At 41.8% G+C, this 16,306-nt stretch overlaps 1 protein-coding gene across 1 annotated transcript; it reads right to left on the bottom strand.

Annotated features, from left to right (window-relative positions):
• Positions 1–3,361: 3,361 nt before the first annotated feature.
• On the bottom strand, positions 3,362–7,780 carry TMEM177 (transmembrane protein 177). The gene is made up of 2 exons (XM_062004991.1): positions 7,646–7,780; positions 3,362–4,452 (listed from the first exon to the last, which is right to left on the bottom strand). Exon 2 carries the CDS (start codon positions 4,436–4,438, stop codon positions 3,503–3,505), a length of 936 nt encoding a protein of 311 aa, XP_061860975.1. The 5' UTR covers positions 4,439–4,452; positions 7,646–7,780; the 3' UTR covers positions 3,362–3,502.
• Positions 7,781–16,306: the final 8,526 nt, after the last annotated feature.

The following is a 16,306-nucleotide window of genomic DNA, read 5'->3' on the forward strand; positions in this document are numbered from 1 at the left end:
TACTCATAGGGCACCTAGGTGGAGGTTTCTCTCTTGGAAGCCACCTCTGAAGCTCCTTCTTCCTGTAAATTGCAAGAGAAGCCAGATACTCATAGCAGGAGATTCAGAAATTACTTTAGATCAGATGATTCCCACTGTTTGTTTCAAGAAAAGCTGTCTAGCTCTCAGTCTTGCTCTACTTCTGACAGTTTCACAGTTTTGACCATTAAACAAGCTGAAGACATCTCCATGACAAGAAAAAACAATTTCTAGGATAGGAAAAGAAACATGTGAGCCAATCCCTGCGTTTCTGGCAATTCAGTGGGAATTCTGAGCAAAGCACCTAGGTGGCCTTGCAGCATTATCCACTGAAGCTTTTACATAGCATCAAGCACTACATTTAATATAAAAGTTACAGAGATCATTTTATTTTCAGTTATCTAGAAAATTCAGGATAATAAATAAATCAGTCAAGGAAATCTCTCTTTAAATTAGATTGTATATAAATGTAAAGTAGCAACTCATTTTGGTCATTTTCTACTTGTACTTCACCCTCTAATTACTTTAGCAGACAGAAAGATTGCTCCATTTACTGTAGATATCATTTTTTATTACAAGTTCATAATTTCATTCACACCTTTGCTTTTACAGTTTCTAGACTCAGGCTTCTTATGTCTACACCTCTTAGCAATTTCCTTTCTTACCATTTTCTACTGCTTTCCTATACACATACAAAAAAAGTACTAAGTATGCCTCATCTAAGCAGTGCAAGAGAAGCCAGTTACTCCACAAGTTTTCCAAACTCCTCAAAGTTTTGGCTTCAGAGATAATAGAATCATAGAACAGTAGGGTTGGAAGGGACCTTTAGAGACCATGTAGTCCAACCCCCAATGAGTCCATGAGGCTGTTCACTGACACTATTTATAAACTGATTCACTTGGGCTCTTCTGGGCCATGGAATGGACTTGGTTTTCCACATCCGGCTGTTCTTAGCATAGGAGAGCATGATTAACCAAGGTCTTCATCATTAATTGTGGGGTGCTTACTTCTACTGTACTCTCAAAACTAGACCATTCCTATCACCAGTATGTGGAACTTCTATTTGATTTCATCGAAAGTTCTACCTACAGAAAAACATTTGCAATATTATAAGACTTTACACATGTATTTTCATGCCCATATATTTGAGTTGTTCTTACTTGCCAAATAACATGGGTGATCTTGCAAGCAACAATTACCTAGCAACACATAATACAAAACCTTTTGCAGGGCAACCCACACATTCCCAAAATTCAGGGAAATCTTCATTAGCAGTTGTGATTTCAACTCCTATTTCCCTTACATTGACAGCACTATGCTTCCAGATTACACAGATGGCAAAAGAATGAGAGTTTGACTATGAAGAGATGTAGGTGTGTAAACCCTCGGCAAGAATATCTCTTTGGAAGGTAAGAACACATGTTTTCATAGTAGCCAGCCATCCCTTACTGACACCAATATGCCACAGCAAGTTCAAAAAAGAGTAAATCAAACACAGTATTTATAGATACATGGAGCTTCTTGGAGAATCCAGCAATATATGTAAAGCAAAGTGCACAGCTGCGAAACCCATTAGCATCACTGGGGCTTTATAATCTGAGAACGTTAAATAGCAGCAATAGCTGCAGGCACCTTGATGAAAAGCAGCAGTAAGGAGTGGTAAGAGGCAAGTATATTTCCTTAATTTAATTTATTTTAAACTGCTACTTGTTGTAAATCTCAAAGAAGGCCTCTGTTTCCTCTCTGCACTCTTTATGTAGTAGCAGCTTCTTAAACCACATTAAACAAGGGGGCCAAGTTCTCTCTCAGAACTTTTCACGGAGTTCTGACTTTCCTGAAGGACTAACATGAGGATGAACTGAACTCTCAGGCTATATAAAACAGGAGTTATATTCTGGTCCTGAGCCACTACCTCACTCAACCAAAAACCCTCTATCTTGACCTGTTATATTGGATTTACCTGGAAGAGAAGTCAAATAAATCTTAGCCTGAAGCTTTGAAAGCCCTCTGACTAAAGGTGAAGTCTCTTTTTATTCCACAGTTGAGGAAATTTTGTCAAACTCTTTCATGAAGGTCACAAGAACAATAGCCTTATACCCTACAGCCAGAGAGCACCTAAGCAGCATCTCATGACTTGATACTTCAGTGACCACTGCAGGTGACAGGTGGTGATCCACAAAAACATGACACAGATTACTTTAGCAGAAACCCAAACATCTTATATATATGGCTTCAGCAAAGTAAAGCAACACCAGTGCCTCAGCAGCCAGTATATCAAGTTTATATCATCATCTGACTCAAAAGGAAAACAGAATTCAGTAAATGCTTTGAGCAAACAAAGGCATGATAGTTATTATTGTAGATGAAGAAAGGACAAAACTAGGACAAAGATGACACTCAGCACACTTGTGACTGAAGAGATACAAAATAATAGAAGTTTCCTGTATGAATGACAACAGAGATGAGAACTGCTTCCATGTCACCAGGGAGGGCTACTGGAATGGCAACAACAGAAACACAGACAAGATGGAACTACAAAGTTTAACTTCACCTTGGAGATCATGTAAAAGCTTCAAGGTGAGGCTGTTGTGGAAAGTTTACTGCCCATGCACTAAAGACCCTTCTAGAAGGTTAGTAATCCTGAGTAAAGCTCAGTTCTGCCAGATAAAACCTTCTCGAGCTACTCTGAAACAGGAGAATGATTTCCTTTGGCAACTCTTCATCACAGACCTCATATGTCCATGCATTTTTAAACTAAACAAAATCTGTACCAAAGCAAACCAGAAACCCTCTCCTGGACATACTCATCCTGCTTGTGAGAAAACAACCAACCCATGACAATCACGTTAAGTACTGCCACTGCTGGGAATCAGTGAAGATACACAAACCACACTCACTCACCATGTCATGCAGAGAGTAGAACTAGAATTAAGCAAAACAATGCAGGTGCTGGCAATAATCTAGCTGTAATAGTATGAACTGCAGCATAACTTGTGTGCCCTTACTGAACAATGGAGATGGCAGCTTAAGAATTTACACAGTGCAAGAAATTACACAGACAGAAACACTGTGTCTTGGTACTTTTGTAACAGCAAGAATGGCAAACATACACACAAACATATCAGTTTAAATAATAATGGTCCCAAAACTCTCTGTTGGACTTCACCCTCTTCCATTTTCCATACTTCACTGGCAGGAAGGCAAGAGCAGAGCAGCAGAACTTCCAGATCAGCATCTGAAAAGTTTCCCTCCTCAGCCGTCTTGTGATTTGAGATGCACACAGAACAGAGCACTTTTGAAGCAAGTCTTTAATATTTTAAGAGATAATTCTTTATTCACAGAATGTGCAATAACTCCTTCCAAACTATATGCAAAAATAAACCCTGAAATTCTAATGAAGATACAGGAAAAAAAAAAAAAAGCAGCACAGCAGTGTTCCAAGAGAATACATAATTCACAAGTTTAAAATTCAAGCGTTCCCTTCCTATGCCTGAAGGTCTCTTAAAATATTAACAATCAGATCTCTTCGGTAAGTGTATGGGGTATACTTTATTCTGAACCAGTGCCTCGGGAAAAGGTTCCCACTTGGGGCATACATTTGTGCCCCTTGTTTGCCCATCAGACCACGAAGAACCCTGTTGCGCAACAAGATTTTATCATAGAATTCAACCCCCCCTCTGGCGTAGTCTTTGGAAACAGTAGCTGCCTTCCTGTCCGCCTTGCAGTCCAGGTGATAGGTCACAGCGTCGTAAGAAACATAATAGCACATTAGTCCACCAGCAGCGGTTATGAGGTTACAGATGCCACGAAGTATCACGGGGCCAGGAGACAAACCCAGAAGCAGCTTTATACCTCTCCCACACAGAAATGTACCAGCTAAGCAAGTTGGAGCCACAGCTGCGCTCGCTAAAGGGCTGCCGTTCTGCAAGTACACAACTTCCCTGGCAATGGCAAACTTCTGAGCTTCAAGTGAAAATGTCAGAGCTTCTTTCAAAGCAACACCTTCGTTGCTCTCCCAGTCCACTTGCTTTCCATTGATCACAACCACATGGTCGACTATTCCTTTTTTATCCTCAGCTGTGCTATCAAAGTTAAGTGGGACACCCACCAAAGAGCCTGAAGGCAGCCAGGGGATTCCAGCACTCACAGGGTGGAAGCCAGAAGCTGCAAAGGCTCGATAGGAGTCAGTGGACTTCACATGAGTATCCTGAAGGACCTCCTGAAAGACCGCAAGGAGCTTCTGTGAAAGCTCAGCTGGCTGCCCCTCTGACCAGCCCTCATGCAGCAGTTTGAACGTCTGCTCAGGAAACAAGTGGTAGGAAAGGTTAGTGCCAAACAGTCCCATGCAAGAAACAGCCAACAAAGTGATCTTGCGCTTCTTTAACCACGCAGATGCCTTCCTCAGGAACTGCACTGCCATAGTCAAATCCTAACCTGTTTATAACACAAAATCAGGAATTAAAGCAGGCATAAATGGGTCTCTCATCTCTGCAGCATTTAGAAAACATGAAGCAAAAAACATGAGAAGCAGCAGAGCACAATAACCAAATAAACATTCTTTTACATTGACAAAACACCTTTACAGAGAAAGTGATGCTCATTAATTTTGGGGCCTTGGAACATAGGATGATTGGTATGAAGAATTAACTCCTCCCTGTCAGTTAATCCATTTACTGCAATACAGACAATAATAAAGCCACCATGCATCCTTCTTCTCCCAACAATCAAGACACATTCTGTATTTACCCAACATGCTTGTCAAGTCCTTGCCAGAATAATCCTACTGTTGCACTCTACTACTGACACTTCAGACATGAAGGCCACAGAAAGAGGCAATAATGAATCTACAGTAATCTACTCTACAGTACAACTCAAAAAATTTTTATCAGTAACCTCAGTACTACATTTAGTAACTTGAGCTTGACTACAACTTTGAAAATAGGATCACATTCTGATTTGAAAATTTCAGGAGACACAAATTTTCTTTAGAGTTTGTTCAAACAGACAGTCAAACTCACTGTTAAAAAAACCCAAAACCCAACTAGCATGTGTTTTTTCTTATTTCAGATTTCAATTTTGTGGTTCTAGCTTACTCAGCAAAAAGCTATTTTCAGAAAGCAGCATGCTTTCAGTAGCTACTTTTAATAATTTGTCTCTAAAATAATTTCAGATAAAAATAATCCAGAGCAGAATCTGGAAGAGAGATATTTTAAGGGTGGATAACTATATTGTGAATCTTCAAATAAGCAGATTTACTTAAAAACTTTCTAACCTGACAGTTCTTTTAGTTCATGAGTCCCGTTTCACTTGGGAAGTATCAGGTTTCTTTACAGCCCAAGCCATATGATGTGTTCTGCCCAGGAAAACCAATCTCTTTAAAAAACCCATTTCCTAGAGAACTCTCTCCTAAAGTGATGCTACTATAAAGATACAAAAGGGAATTAGGCACCAAACCCAACAAATATCAGTAAAAATTGGATGCCCCTGTTACCATTTGCATCTTGCAATGTCTCTCTCTCAGGGCTTTAACATATGAGCTTCAGAGAATCTTGCTGCAGCTGTTGAAGACGTTAGTGTTTCCAGCTGTCCTTACAGGAAGCCGAGGTAGCAGAAGGAAACCATGCTTTGATACAACAACCAAGGTCTTAGTGTACAGTACCATCAAAGGTGGGTTTCAGCTATGCTACTGGGCTTTGTACAGCAGCAGCTGAAACACAGACATATGGTCTCTTTTCTTCTTCTACTCACACTGATTAAGAACCGCCTGCAGAGGGGTAAAGTGGACAACTGGGGGCTGTAACACCATAAATCAGCACTGATGACATGTCAGGATACACCAGTCATGATCAACAGCAAATGAGTATTAACCACAGGGAAAGAAAAAGAGATTAAATTAAAGACGGTGTTTTAATGATATGTTATCACTACTCCTTCCTGTGAAGCTCTTTCAGACTGTACACTCACCAGGGGAAGAATAATCTTGTTTAATGTTTATACTGCACCGAACACACACTGAGAGCTTAATAAAAACAATGATGCATGTAAGTATACAATAATTTAATACATATTTCTTAGTGTAATAAGTGGTGGTATTCTTAGATTCTCCTGAAGGCAGGAGGTGGTGATTTGTTTGACAAAATTATTTAAGAAAAACATGCTCAAGAGCCAACAGCTTGGATGAAACCCAATGTTGTGAGAAAAATCTCCTTGTCAATAGAGCTAAAACCCAGAAAAGGCTAATACTAAACCTAAATGACCTCTTTGGAGCTAATAACCTCTGGGCAAATCTGGTAGTCTAGATCTGATTGAAAAAGTCATGCCATTTACAGTGGAGTGGGGGCAGCAATTCTAAGAGGATGATTGTATAAAAGACTATCACTTGATTCCCATGTGTAGCTGAGCCACGGACTTCCCAAGTTTCTTAAGCTCATGTTAGAGACAGTGCTCTCATTCAGGCTGGCTAATGGATCTTTTTAAGATTAGGAGCACTGCAAGAAGAAAATTACCCTCTCAGCTCATGTCTGTACCAGTGTGGGGAAGGATAGACCATGCTGAAAACCAGTCTACTCTCCTTTCTCGCAAGACTGAAGGGTGCTTACCAAGCAGCCCATGAGTGAACTGCAGAAAAGCATGTCAGGAAGCACCAACCTTATCTATACGCTTCTCCTAAGCAGGCATAATGGCAAAATACACCTCAATGCAGTAACAGTAACTTTTTTCCTGCTCCAGTCACAAAAATTTCTAAGGTTTAGGGTTTTGGTGGGTTGTTTGTTTGTTTGTTTAATTAAATTATCTTCTGTGCAGGCATGGTTTCAGACCTTTGTGGACAGACCCCCTCACATCCCAGGCTGTGTTCTTGATTGGATTATACTCACCAGTCCTGTCACACTCCTAATGCAAGAATAAGCAAGAAATGCCACACAGTATTAATTTTATCATCATAGTCAACATTGATGCAAATAAAAGGAAAACCATCCTTGGCACTTGTTAGCATTTGTGCTTTCTGACCTTCCCCAAGGGTCAGTGCAGACTCTCAGCTCCTGCTAGAAACCCCACTGCAGCCCTAACTGCAGATGGATGCCACCTATATTTTTATTTATAAACCATCTGCAATTTATCTTTAAGGAGGGCAACCAGAAACTACAAGGCAATTTATATGGACCCTACCCTACAAACTTAACCATTTAGTTAGTTCCCAGAAAGTCATTATGTTTGTAAGGTGGTCTCTCCCAAATGCTGCAATGCTGTGTATCTCTGTGGTGGTGTGGGCACTTATTCTCTCTTAAGTATGATAATTTTAATAGGTAAAGTTCAAAACAAGGATGTTTGGGTAGGCTTTCTGCTGTCCCTGGGATAGATTTTCTTCTAATTGCATGTAGCCTAGGGGAAAGCCCAACTTACTCCCGTAGTAATCGAGAAACGAGGCGAAAAATAAAAGTATGAGATGGAAGGGGGTGGCTAAACCCGTCTACGGAAGGGTGGGCGAGGCCTCGGGAGCAGGCCGCAGTGGCAGTGCTGGCCGTCCCTCCCTTTCCCACCCCCAAAGCGCCATGGCAGCGGCACGGAGGGCCGGTTCCAGCGGCTCCCTCGCCTCAGACCGCCCTGGCCGCTCCCCGCCCGCACCTACCGAGGCTCCCCGCGCCGCGGCCCAGGCGGGGCTTCAGCGGGCTGCGGCTCTGGCGGGCTGGGGCTCTGGCGGGCTGGCCCTCCCCGCGCCGCGGCCCAGGCGGGGCTTCAGCGGGCTGCGGCTCTGGCGGGCTGGGGCTCTGGCGGGCTGGCCCTCCCCGTGCCGCGGCCCAGGCGGGGCTTCAGCGGGCTGCGGCTCTGGCGGGCTGGGGCTCTGGCGGGCTGGCCCTCCCCGCGCCGCGGCCCAGGCGGGGCTCTGGCGGGCTGGCCCTCCCCGCGCCGCGGCCCAGGCGGGGCTCCGGCGGGCTGGCCCTCCCCGCGTCGCGGCCCAGGCGGGGCTCCGGCGGGCTGGCCCTCCCCGCGCCGCGGCCCAGGCGGGGCTCTGGCGGGCTGGCCCTCCCCGCGCCGCAGCCCAGGCGGGGCTCTGGCGAGCTGGCCCTCCCCGCGCCGCGGCCCAGGCGGCGGAAGGGGCGGGCGGGGGGTGGTTCCCCTCAGTGGTGAGTTGGGGCTCTAGCACCCTGGGAGCTGGAGGCTGTGTTAGCCAGCTGTGGCTCCCGTGAAATGGGCGGCAGAAGCGTCCGTCAAAGCATCAAGCAAGGCCCCAGGACACGGAGAAGCACCCCGAGCGACAGCTGCTGCCCGGGGCAGGGACTGTCCCTCTCCCAGCGTCATCAATTCATTCTGTGCCCTTGTGTTTCGTACTGTAACTGCCACTATTTTTCCTGTAAAATACCTTACAGATGTATTGCTTCATGCAGCCCTCCCGCTGCAGCACAGGAATGTTCACCAGGAAGGCTGTGAGTGGCACAAGTAGCGTGTGTCACGTAGGATTTGTTTTCTCTGTCATCCCTGACAGAAAAATAACGCAGGATTTTTTATTTGCTTTAAAGTTATGTTTTGCTCAAAGTAGAAGATGTCCAGTTGCTGGTAGTTGCTCAATAATTCTACATGAATTTGTTTCACAACCTGGGTGCTTTGTAATGGGTTCGAAGACGGCAGAATAGAAATAAAAGCCAGCCATGGTTATCATCTCCTTAGATTAATTTCAACAACAGCCTCTGATTGAGGTCTGATTTCTTCCCAGAAAAGGTTCAGTTGGTAGACCTGAGATTTGTTTTCACATAAACCAATTAAGATTGTAAACGGAGTTTTCAATCAAGGTCAGATCTTCCTGCAAGACTTATGTGAAAGTATCCTAATGAGAATATTTATCCTACCTTTTTCGTGCTAGATGATCTGCTGCATTTTAGAAATGCTAGTGCAAATCAGACCTGAGCTGGCATAGCCAGCGTCTGTGCCTGTTTTGTACAGAGGCTGGTAATGACAGCTTTGGTTTTAACTTCCAATAAACAATTGTTAATTGTTAAGAAAACACACCCTTCTTCATGAGAAGGCACAGTTCTACCTTTAGGCTATGGTTTTATGCAATATGGCCTGGCAGATGAATGGTTTGCTGCCACCCAAAGGGAGAAGACAGAGGAAAGATCCCACCTTCCCCACCTCTGCCTTTGAAACACTTTTTGCTAGATCTGGCATCCGTCAGATGCTCTTGTGTGCTGCTTTTAACTCACTATAAACATAAAACATAGTAATGAGGGAAAAAGGGATCAGTTTCTACCAGGTTAGTACGCTGAATGGATTCATTGAGAAATCTGAAAAGTGCCAGGGCTGCAACAAGGTGGGAGGCAGACAGAAAAAAAGGAGAGCTTTACCTCCCTCTTTAAAATTAGCAGAGAGCTGATACAGCCACAGGTCTGCAGCCTTGCCATATAGCTTTATCATCTGCCCAGACTTATAATTAGTAAGTTGGCATCCATATACATGTACATCGTGCAGATGTACAAAGAAAAAATGCATGCAGGTGATGATGCACAGCTGGACACCAGACCCCTCACTGACCAAAACACACAGTGGGATAATGGATCTTGAAAGCCCAAGGGTCACTCAGACTTCACGTACTGGTGAATATGGTGAGCAGTTTGGGTGGGTTTGTACAGCCCAACTTTCTGAAAGGTGCTTCTGCCTTCTGGATCAGCTGCCAGTGTCTAGAAATCAGTGTTTTCTAATGCGAAAACTAAAGAGGCTGGTACAGCCTTGCATTTGTACTGTGATTTCTCTTAACACATTTATAATAAATATGATTGGGAAAAGTAGAGACTCCAGCTTTACTAACTTCCATGTTTACATGGTTCTGGTTTCATGAAACAGTTGTTATAGTAAGGAACAACTGGGGTTGAAGTGCACCCTGTTTCTTATGAATAAGCAGATGATTATAGTAGGGGATCAAGGGATAAGGACCACTTTTAAATTAGCCGACTAGGTGGTGCTATAGGACATGCTCTAAGTTCCTCGTTCAGAAATGCTTTACAGTTCTGTCTGATGTTTTACCACAAGATATATAGGTGCATACCATCACCTGCATCTCTTAGAATTTTGTATGTAAAGTCGTATTTCTACATTAACAAAAAGGTTTAAGTACAGAACTGAAAGTCATTGAACTGTCTTAGTACTTTTTATGGTCTCATAGGCTATTTTGCTTTTGTGATCTTCAAAGTAAATGTGGTCACCAGCAACCAGCGAGGTCAAGATTCCTCAGTTTTTTCCCCCAACCTCTTCTTCCTCTATGGAGTCTGTTTATCTGCCCTTTTATGGAAGATTTGAGGTAATCCATCTACCAGACATAATCTTTAATGGAGAGTACCGTGAAGAGCCTTGCAATTCTGGCCCAGATTTATTCAATGTAGCGTGTCCCAAACACTTCATGTAGTTCAGTTCTTGCAGGTGCCGGATGGAAGAAACACTGCAGGATTCTGGGACTCAGCAATGTACTGTGAGAATCCATGACCACAGAGTAACATTGATAGCAGGAAGAGCAAGATTGTAACATCTGCAGGACAAGGATCATCTGCTAATTTCCTACCGAAACAAAAAGAGACTGGATAGTGTAGACATTAGGGATTTCTACAAGAGTGTTTGTCAAATTAAAGACATGAGGACAGGGGACGAGTCTGATAAGTAACAGAGAAAATGTTAGAGTGCAAGAAGATCCTGAAGTGAGATGCGTTGGCAGATCTGCAGAAGATCTTGTGAAGGAAGGGCATGACTTAGCAGCCTGTTTTTTGGTGCAGCTACTTTGTGTGCTTTTCAATGTTGCTGTGTGTAGTGCTTTAGTAATGAGCGATGAGCATGTGGAGCCACAGTTCAAAGCTCTCAAGCAGAACTTGTACCTAGAAAGTACCTGTATTAAGGTGGCTTGCAATGACTTGTGCTTGAAGTAGTTCCAGTAAATGTGAAAGTGAAAGGAGGTGAAACTGACATATTAAGCAAATAATGAAGTTCTTGACAGGTGTCCAAAGGTCAAACCTGTTCATACTTAAATAATCATCTTACTGCACTGAAGGGCAAGAAAAACTTGTGGCAAAATGGCTTTCCAGCTTATCACTCTGAGGAAGTTGCACATCTCCATAGTGCAGCTAACAGCAAAGTGACAGTGGGATTGAAATGAACACAACATTGAGCAAAAGCATGAAGGTGCAGCTGTTGAGACCTCAGCACTTTCAGTTACTGTAAAGGGAAGATATCAGTCAATATACATAATATTTCCTTGCATGTCCCATTCCCACTGCTCCTCCTCCATTTCCATTCTTGATGAAACATCCACATCATAAAGCTGATGTGGGATAAAACTGCAATTTTTGTCTGTACTCTAGGATTTTGCAATGGCATCAGGTAGCACAGGTTAGAGTCCCCATTTTCCCTTGTATTAATGTTTGTCTGGAGTTCCAGAAACTCTGACAGTCTTTTGCTGAGAATCAGAACCAAACGTAAAAAGTAGTAGTAGGATAAAAAGCTTTCTATTTCCCTGTTAAGCCTTTTCTGTAGAAGAGGACATATTCCCAACTATTTGTCTTATTCCTGGGCATACTTATGTTCTTAATTATATACCTTGCATTACCCTCTTAAGTGGGGTGATATATAGACAACTATAGTGAAGTATGAGCATGCAGAAACAGAGCTGTGGAAATAGAACATGGAATTCTATTTCTGGTCTCAAATCAAACCTTCAAACTCCAGTATTCAAGAAGAAGCAAGACAATAGCTAACTGTGTTGTTGGGATTTGCAGATATGTGTATCAGAGCAGTCAAAGTAAAACAAAGAGTATTTAGAGGAACTGGGAAGATATTTTATTCCTAGTGTGCCACAGCTCAGAATTGGTCAGGGATCAAAAGCTGGTGTTTGTAGAAGGCAGCAAAGAGGCTGCACAGCATTTCGCTGGCTACATGACTTTGTGGGACTGACTTCTGTTTCCACTCAAACACACTAGGCATTAGAATTTGAAGTGCTCCTCTGATGGTCTAGATCTGCCTAAAACTCAGGCGAGCTTTTTGTGGTAGCAGATGTGGGAAAAGGAAGACATGCAAGGTGATCGTGTTTTCATCACTTTGCTGCTGCATTTTCAGATCCTGGGACTAATTGTACAAGCAGGAAGTTAGTGATAAAGAGTGAACATTTGGTGCAGTAAAAGAGAAAATCCTTGTCTGAAGCAGGAATCCTTCATTACAATCATTAAAAATCCTTGATCTGAATGTACTTTGCAATCTCTGCTGAGACTAATAGGCACATATCCAGGATAACATGGTTGCTGATGGGAAAACTGGATACCAGCAGCAGAGAGTTGGGAAGCAAAACCATGTACAGATTCTGGGAAAGTCAATTAATGCTGAACTCAGTTGTCCTACAAGTAGTCTACTGCTATTCAAAACTACTTTGGGTCTATCAGCATAGTGCAGACAGAGTCCATGCCATATTGCATTTTAAAGTACATTAGGGTCTAGTTGTATTACAGATATCATTGTGACGCTATTTGGTGGAATCAGAACAAAACTCATAAACATAAGTTCATTGTCTAGCCTGGGATTTCTTGCCAGTACATATGAGCCAAACTTGTAACCAGGACAGTTGTGCATTGTCCATAACTAATATAGTCTTTATTTTCAGGAGCTCTGGCCCTGAAATTAGCTAGATGTAGTAAAAAGAAGGTAACTATAGTGAATTAAGATGTCAGATGTCTTCATAATTCAGCTAATTATCACCATTTCCCTTCAGAACTGGAAGCAGCATGTCCTGGGAAAGAGAGGATGCCAATTTTTAGAGGCAATGCTATAATATTTAACACATTTAATCATACTACCTAACCTTGTCAGTATTTTAAATTATATCAGCCTAGGTGGTCACTGAGCACAGCTCATGTGGGAAGACGTGATGGGAATACTTTGCAAACATTATGACCTTCCAAGACGCACTGCAGATTGCTTTCCTGTTAGTAGCTGTGGAAGGTGTAAAAAACCAGAGGCTACTCTGGCAGAAAAGGGTCGGGGGAGCAGAGGCTCTGTGGATGAGGTCTTTAGAATCTGTTTTGTGTCATGAAACAAAACTTGAAAATGTTTATAATGCTGGTCTGGAGGCAGATATGGTCCTGTTTCTCATTGGCAAGACTGGGAGGCAGAGCACAGTTGCATTCAGAGGATTTCTCTTTGGAGGAAATACCATAAAGAGGATGGTTATTAAATATTTCATTTTATACAGAGCTAGAATGATACATGGAACAAGACATATGTGGAAGACAACATAAAGGTCTGAGGAGTAAGTGTTGGCTGAGTCAGAAGTGTTGTCTGTGATACGTATAGTGCCAAATTAAGGATGCCATGATATTTTCAGTGAAAACTCTCTATTTCATGCATTTGAAGTCTATGAAAATAGTACATACTCCTGGCACAAGCACAGACCACAGATTCCACTCAGACTCAAGTCAACTGAAAAGCTCTAGTAGAGACTTATCAATAGAAATAACTGGATCAAATGAAGAGGAAATGCAAGTTAAATGAATGTTAAAGTGAGATCTATTTGGAGCATATTGCATTAATAGAAATCAAATCAGTTTAAGACTTGCCTTACTCAGTGTTATAAACAAAGTTGAGATCCACATCTGTACTGTCTAGGAGAAGAAGGCTCATGCTGATAATAGTGGGGAAAGTTACATTCTTGTAATGCAGAAATCATTTTCTATTGCCACTGAAAATCCAGCATTTTCTTTATGGTTCCCTACTGTGTGCCAGTTTGCCCAGTGCATTGATGGAGAGATGGAGACCCCCAGTCTCAACTTGTGGAGTTTCTAATTTAACAATAAAACCTACCTAGCTATTTCTTTTCCTCACTTTCAAAGTGACATCTAATTTTTAACTCGGTCAGAAAAAAACCATCATTAAAATACTTAAGAAAAGGTCATAATGAGAAGGTAGTATCATGTATAGCTGTAAAAACCACACTAGTTTTTCTTGGACAGGATATTTAATTAGAGAAAAATAACAGCTTCTGTGTGGGAGCTGATCAAGTCTTGCAAGGCATGTGCGAAGCAAAAAGCAGTGACAGTAAACCAAAGCTGTTTTCTGCAAACCAATTGCTCTGCTGAACCAGGTGAAATATGTCTGCTTTGACACTGTGGTATGCATCTGTGTGTAGGAGGGGAGGGGTTTGATCCCATACTTTCTTCTTGGGTAAAAGCAGAACATGTTCGTCTGCTGAACAGTCTGTATTTCTATTGTAAGCTGTCACTCAAGGATCTTACAGTACTTTAAGAAACATTATTGAGCTATTCTTTGGACGGCACAGATTTCAAAGACTGGACATCTTGCAGCTTTAAATGTGAATGGATCAACTTGTGTGTGCTACATCCTTGCAAATTAACTCAGTTTTCAAGGGATCCACTCTCAGCTAGAAGTCTAAAGAAAGCAATATCATCCAAAGAGACTCATTCCTGTTTAAGCAATACATTTGATCAGGGATAGGTTTGTTTACATGGTTTACTAGCGTCTCTTTAAGTACTAGCTTTCCAGGTCAATAGCTTTCATGATAGTTGCTAAAATGGAATGTGGATACTGCAATATCATGTTCATTGATACATCTACTGCTACTCTATTTCCATGTTGCTGGTGATGTTTACATGATATACAACTTCCTATAGCTGGCTTAAAGCATAAGCACTCCATCTGCAAAAATAAGATGTAAAGAAAGACACAGTGGGTACCTTTCAAAATAAGCGCCGAACATGTACACACCTGATGCTGCATCCAGAGATCCAGTTGCCACCTACAGTCACTCTAGAGCAAATTTGTATGTCATCCTCTAAGAGCTACCTAAAGCTACAATCGTATTCCAGGTGTGAATACTGAAAAGTAAAATACCAAAGGTTCGGTATCATTGGAAATGATAAAGCATGATCATAGTGTAAATAATAACATTTCTGGATTATTTCATTTCCAGCAAATAACTCATGAGGAGAAACTTCTGTGAAATCCCTGAGACAAACTTCAAGTCAGCCAGCATCCCGTGAAGGAGAATGTATATTGGATTGCTTAAAACAGTTTTGTTTAAGAGAGACTATTTTTTGTATCACGGTGTCGTCAAAAGGGTATGACATCCTCTTCAAGTTTCCTCATGAGAAATTAATAAAATCCAAAATAGAAACTGTTGTTTTTCCCTAATTAAAGGTATTCTGTGAGATCAAAATAATAACAAGGGGCTGAGAAGGTCTGTGGACTATGGTAAGGAAAGTATACTACGTGCAGATGAACAAGTGTCAAATACTATAACAAAGAAGCTGCAAAGCAGGAATCTTGTTAGCAGGAGAATGATTTAAGCTTAGAAGAACTTACAGAACAACATTGTAACCAGCAAGAGCTGATGCTAGTTTACAGAGCACTTCGGTGTTATGATTTGCTGCACACAGATGTCAGTATTTCATTGAAGACTTAACAGGATGGAAAGACTGTTGCAAGTATACTTACAAACCATTCAGACAATTATTTTTGCTTCATGCAATGGAGCAACCAAGAATGAACTGTTTACATGGGAACATACAGACAAAAACTGTAGGCTAGGGAAGAGGAGGAAAAAAAAGTCAACAAACCTGTTTGTGCTCCAAGCCTATCCACAGTAATGTAGCACTTCAAGAGCAGTGAGAAAAGCTTCATTTGCACAAAGACCAGCCAAATAGGAAAAAAAAACCCAAACAATCAAACCCTAAACATACAAATTCTTCTCTGTGTTTTCTATTTCTTCCAAAACAGATTTTTGATTTACCAGTAGGTTCTCTCTTGCCCTTAAATCTCTTCCCAAATTAATTGATTTATCTCATGGTTCAGGCCACCCCGGTATTCTTTCTTTTCTAACCTGCTTATTTGATAAACATTGAGGATCATTTCCAAGGATGTGATCAATGTCTAGTTGGTCATTTTACACAAAAAACATAGACCTCAATTGTATGTTTACTACTGTTAGTGTAGAGGAAAGAATGTAATAAAAACTCCGAACTTAAATTCCCTGTTCTGTTAGTAACAACTGCAAGGACAATGTAGCGCTGGTGTACCTCTTACCCCCCAAAACCCCAGTGCCTTCATGTTTTCTTTGCCTTTACTATTGCTTTATTCTGTAAAGCTGTCTGTGGTACAAAAGGCAATGTGCAATCTCAAATAAAGCTGCTTATTGCACAGAGGATTCCAAAATTAATAGTTATGAATTTTAATGAGGGGCTGCTTGATTTCTGTTCCACTGGGATTGCAGGGAGTAAATTAGTATACACGAAAACAAGGGGAAAAAAATAAA

Source organism: Colius striatus, chromosome 11, assembly GCF_028858725.1.
Source record: "Colius striatus isolate bColStr4 chromosome 11, bColStr4.1.hap1, whole genome shotgun sequence".
In the NCBI taxonomy this organism is placed as follows: Eukaryota; Metazoa; Chordata; class Aves; order Coliiformes; family Coliidae; genus Colius; species Colius striatus.

Bases quoted from the DNA above. Each gene is read 5' to 3' on its own strand.
- TMEM177 (XM_062004991.1), bottom strand. From the start codon at position 4,438: ATGGCAGTGCAGTTCCTGAGGAAGGCATCTGCGTGGTTAAAGAAGCGC.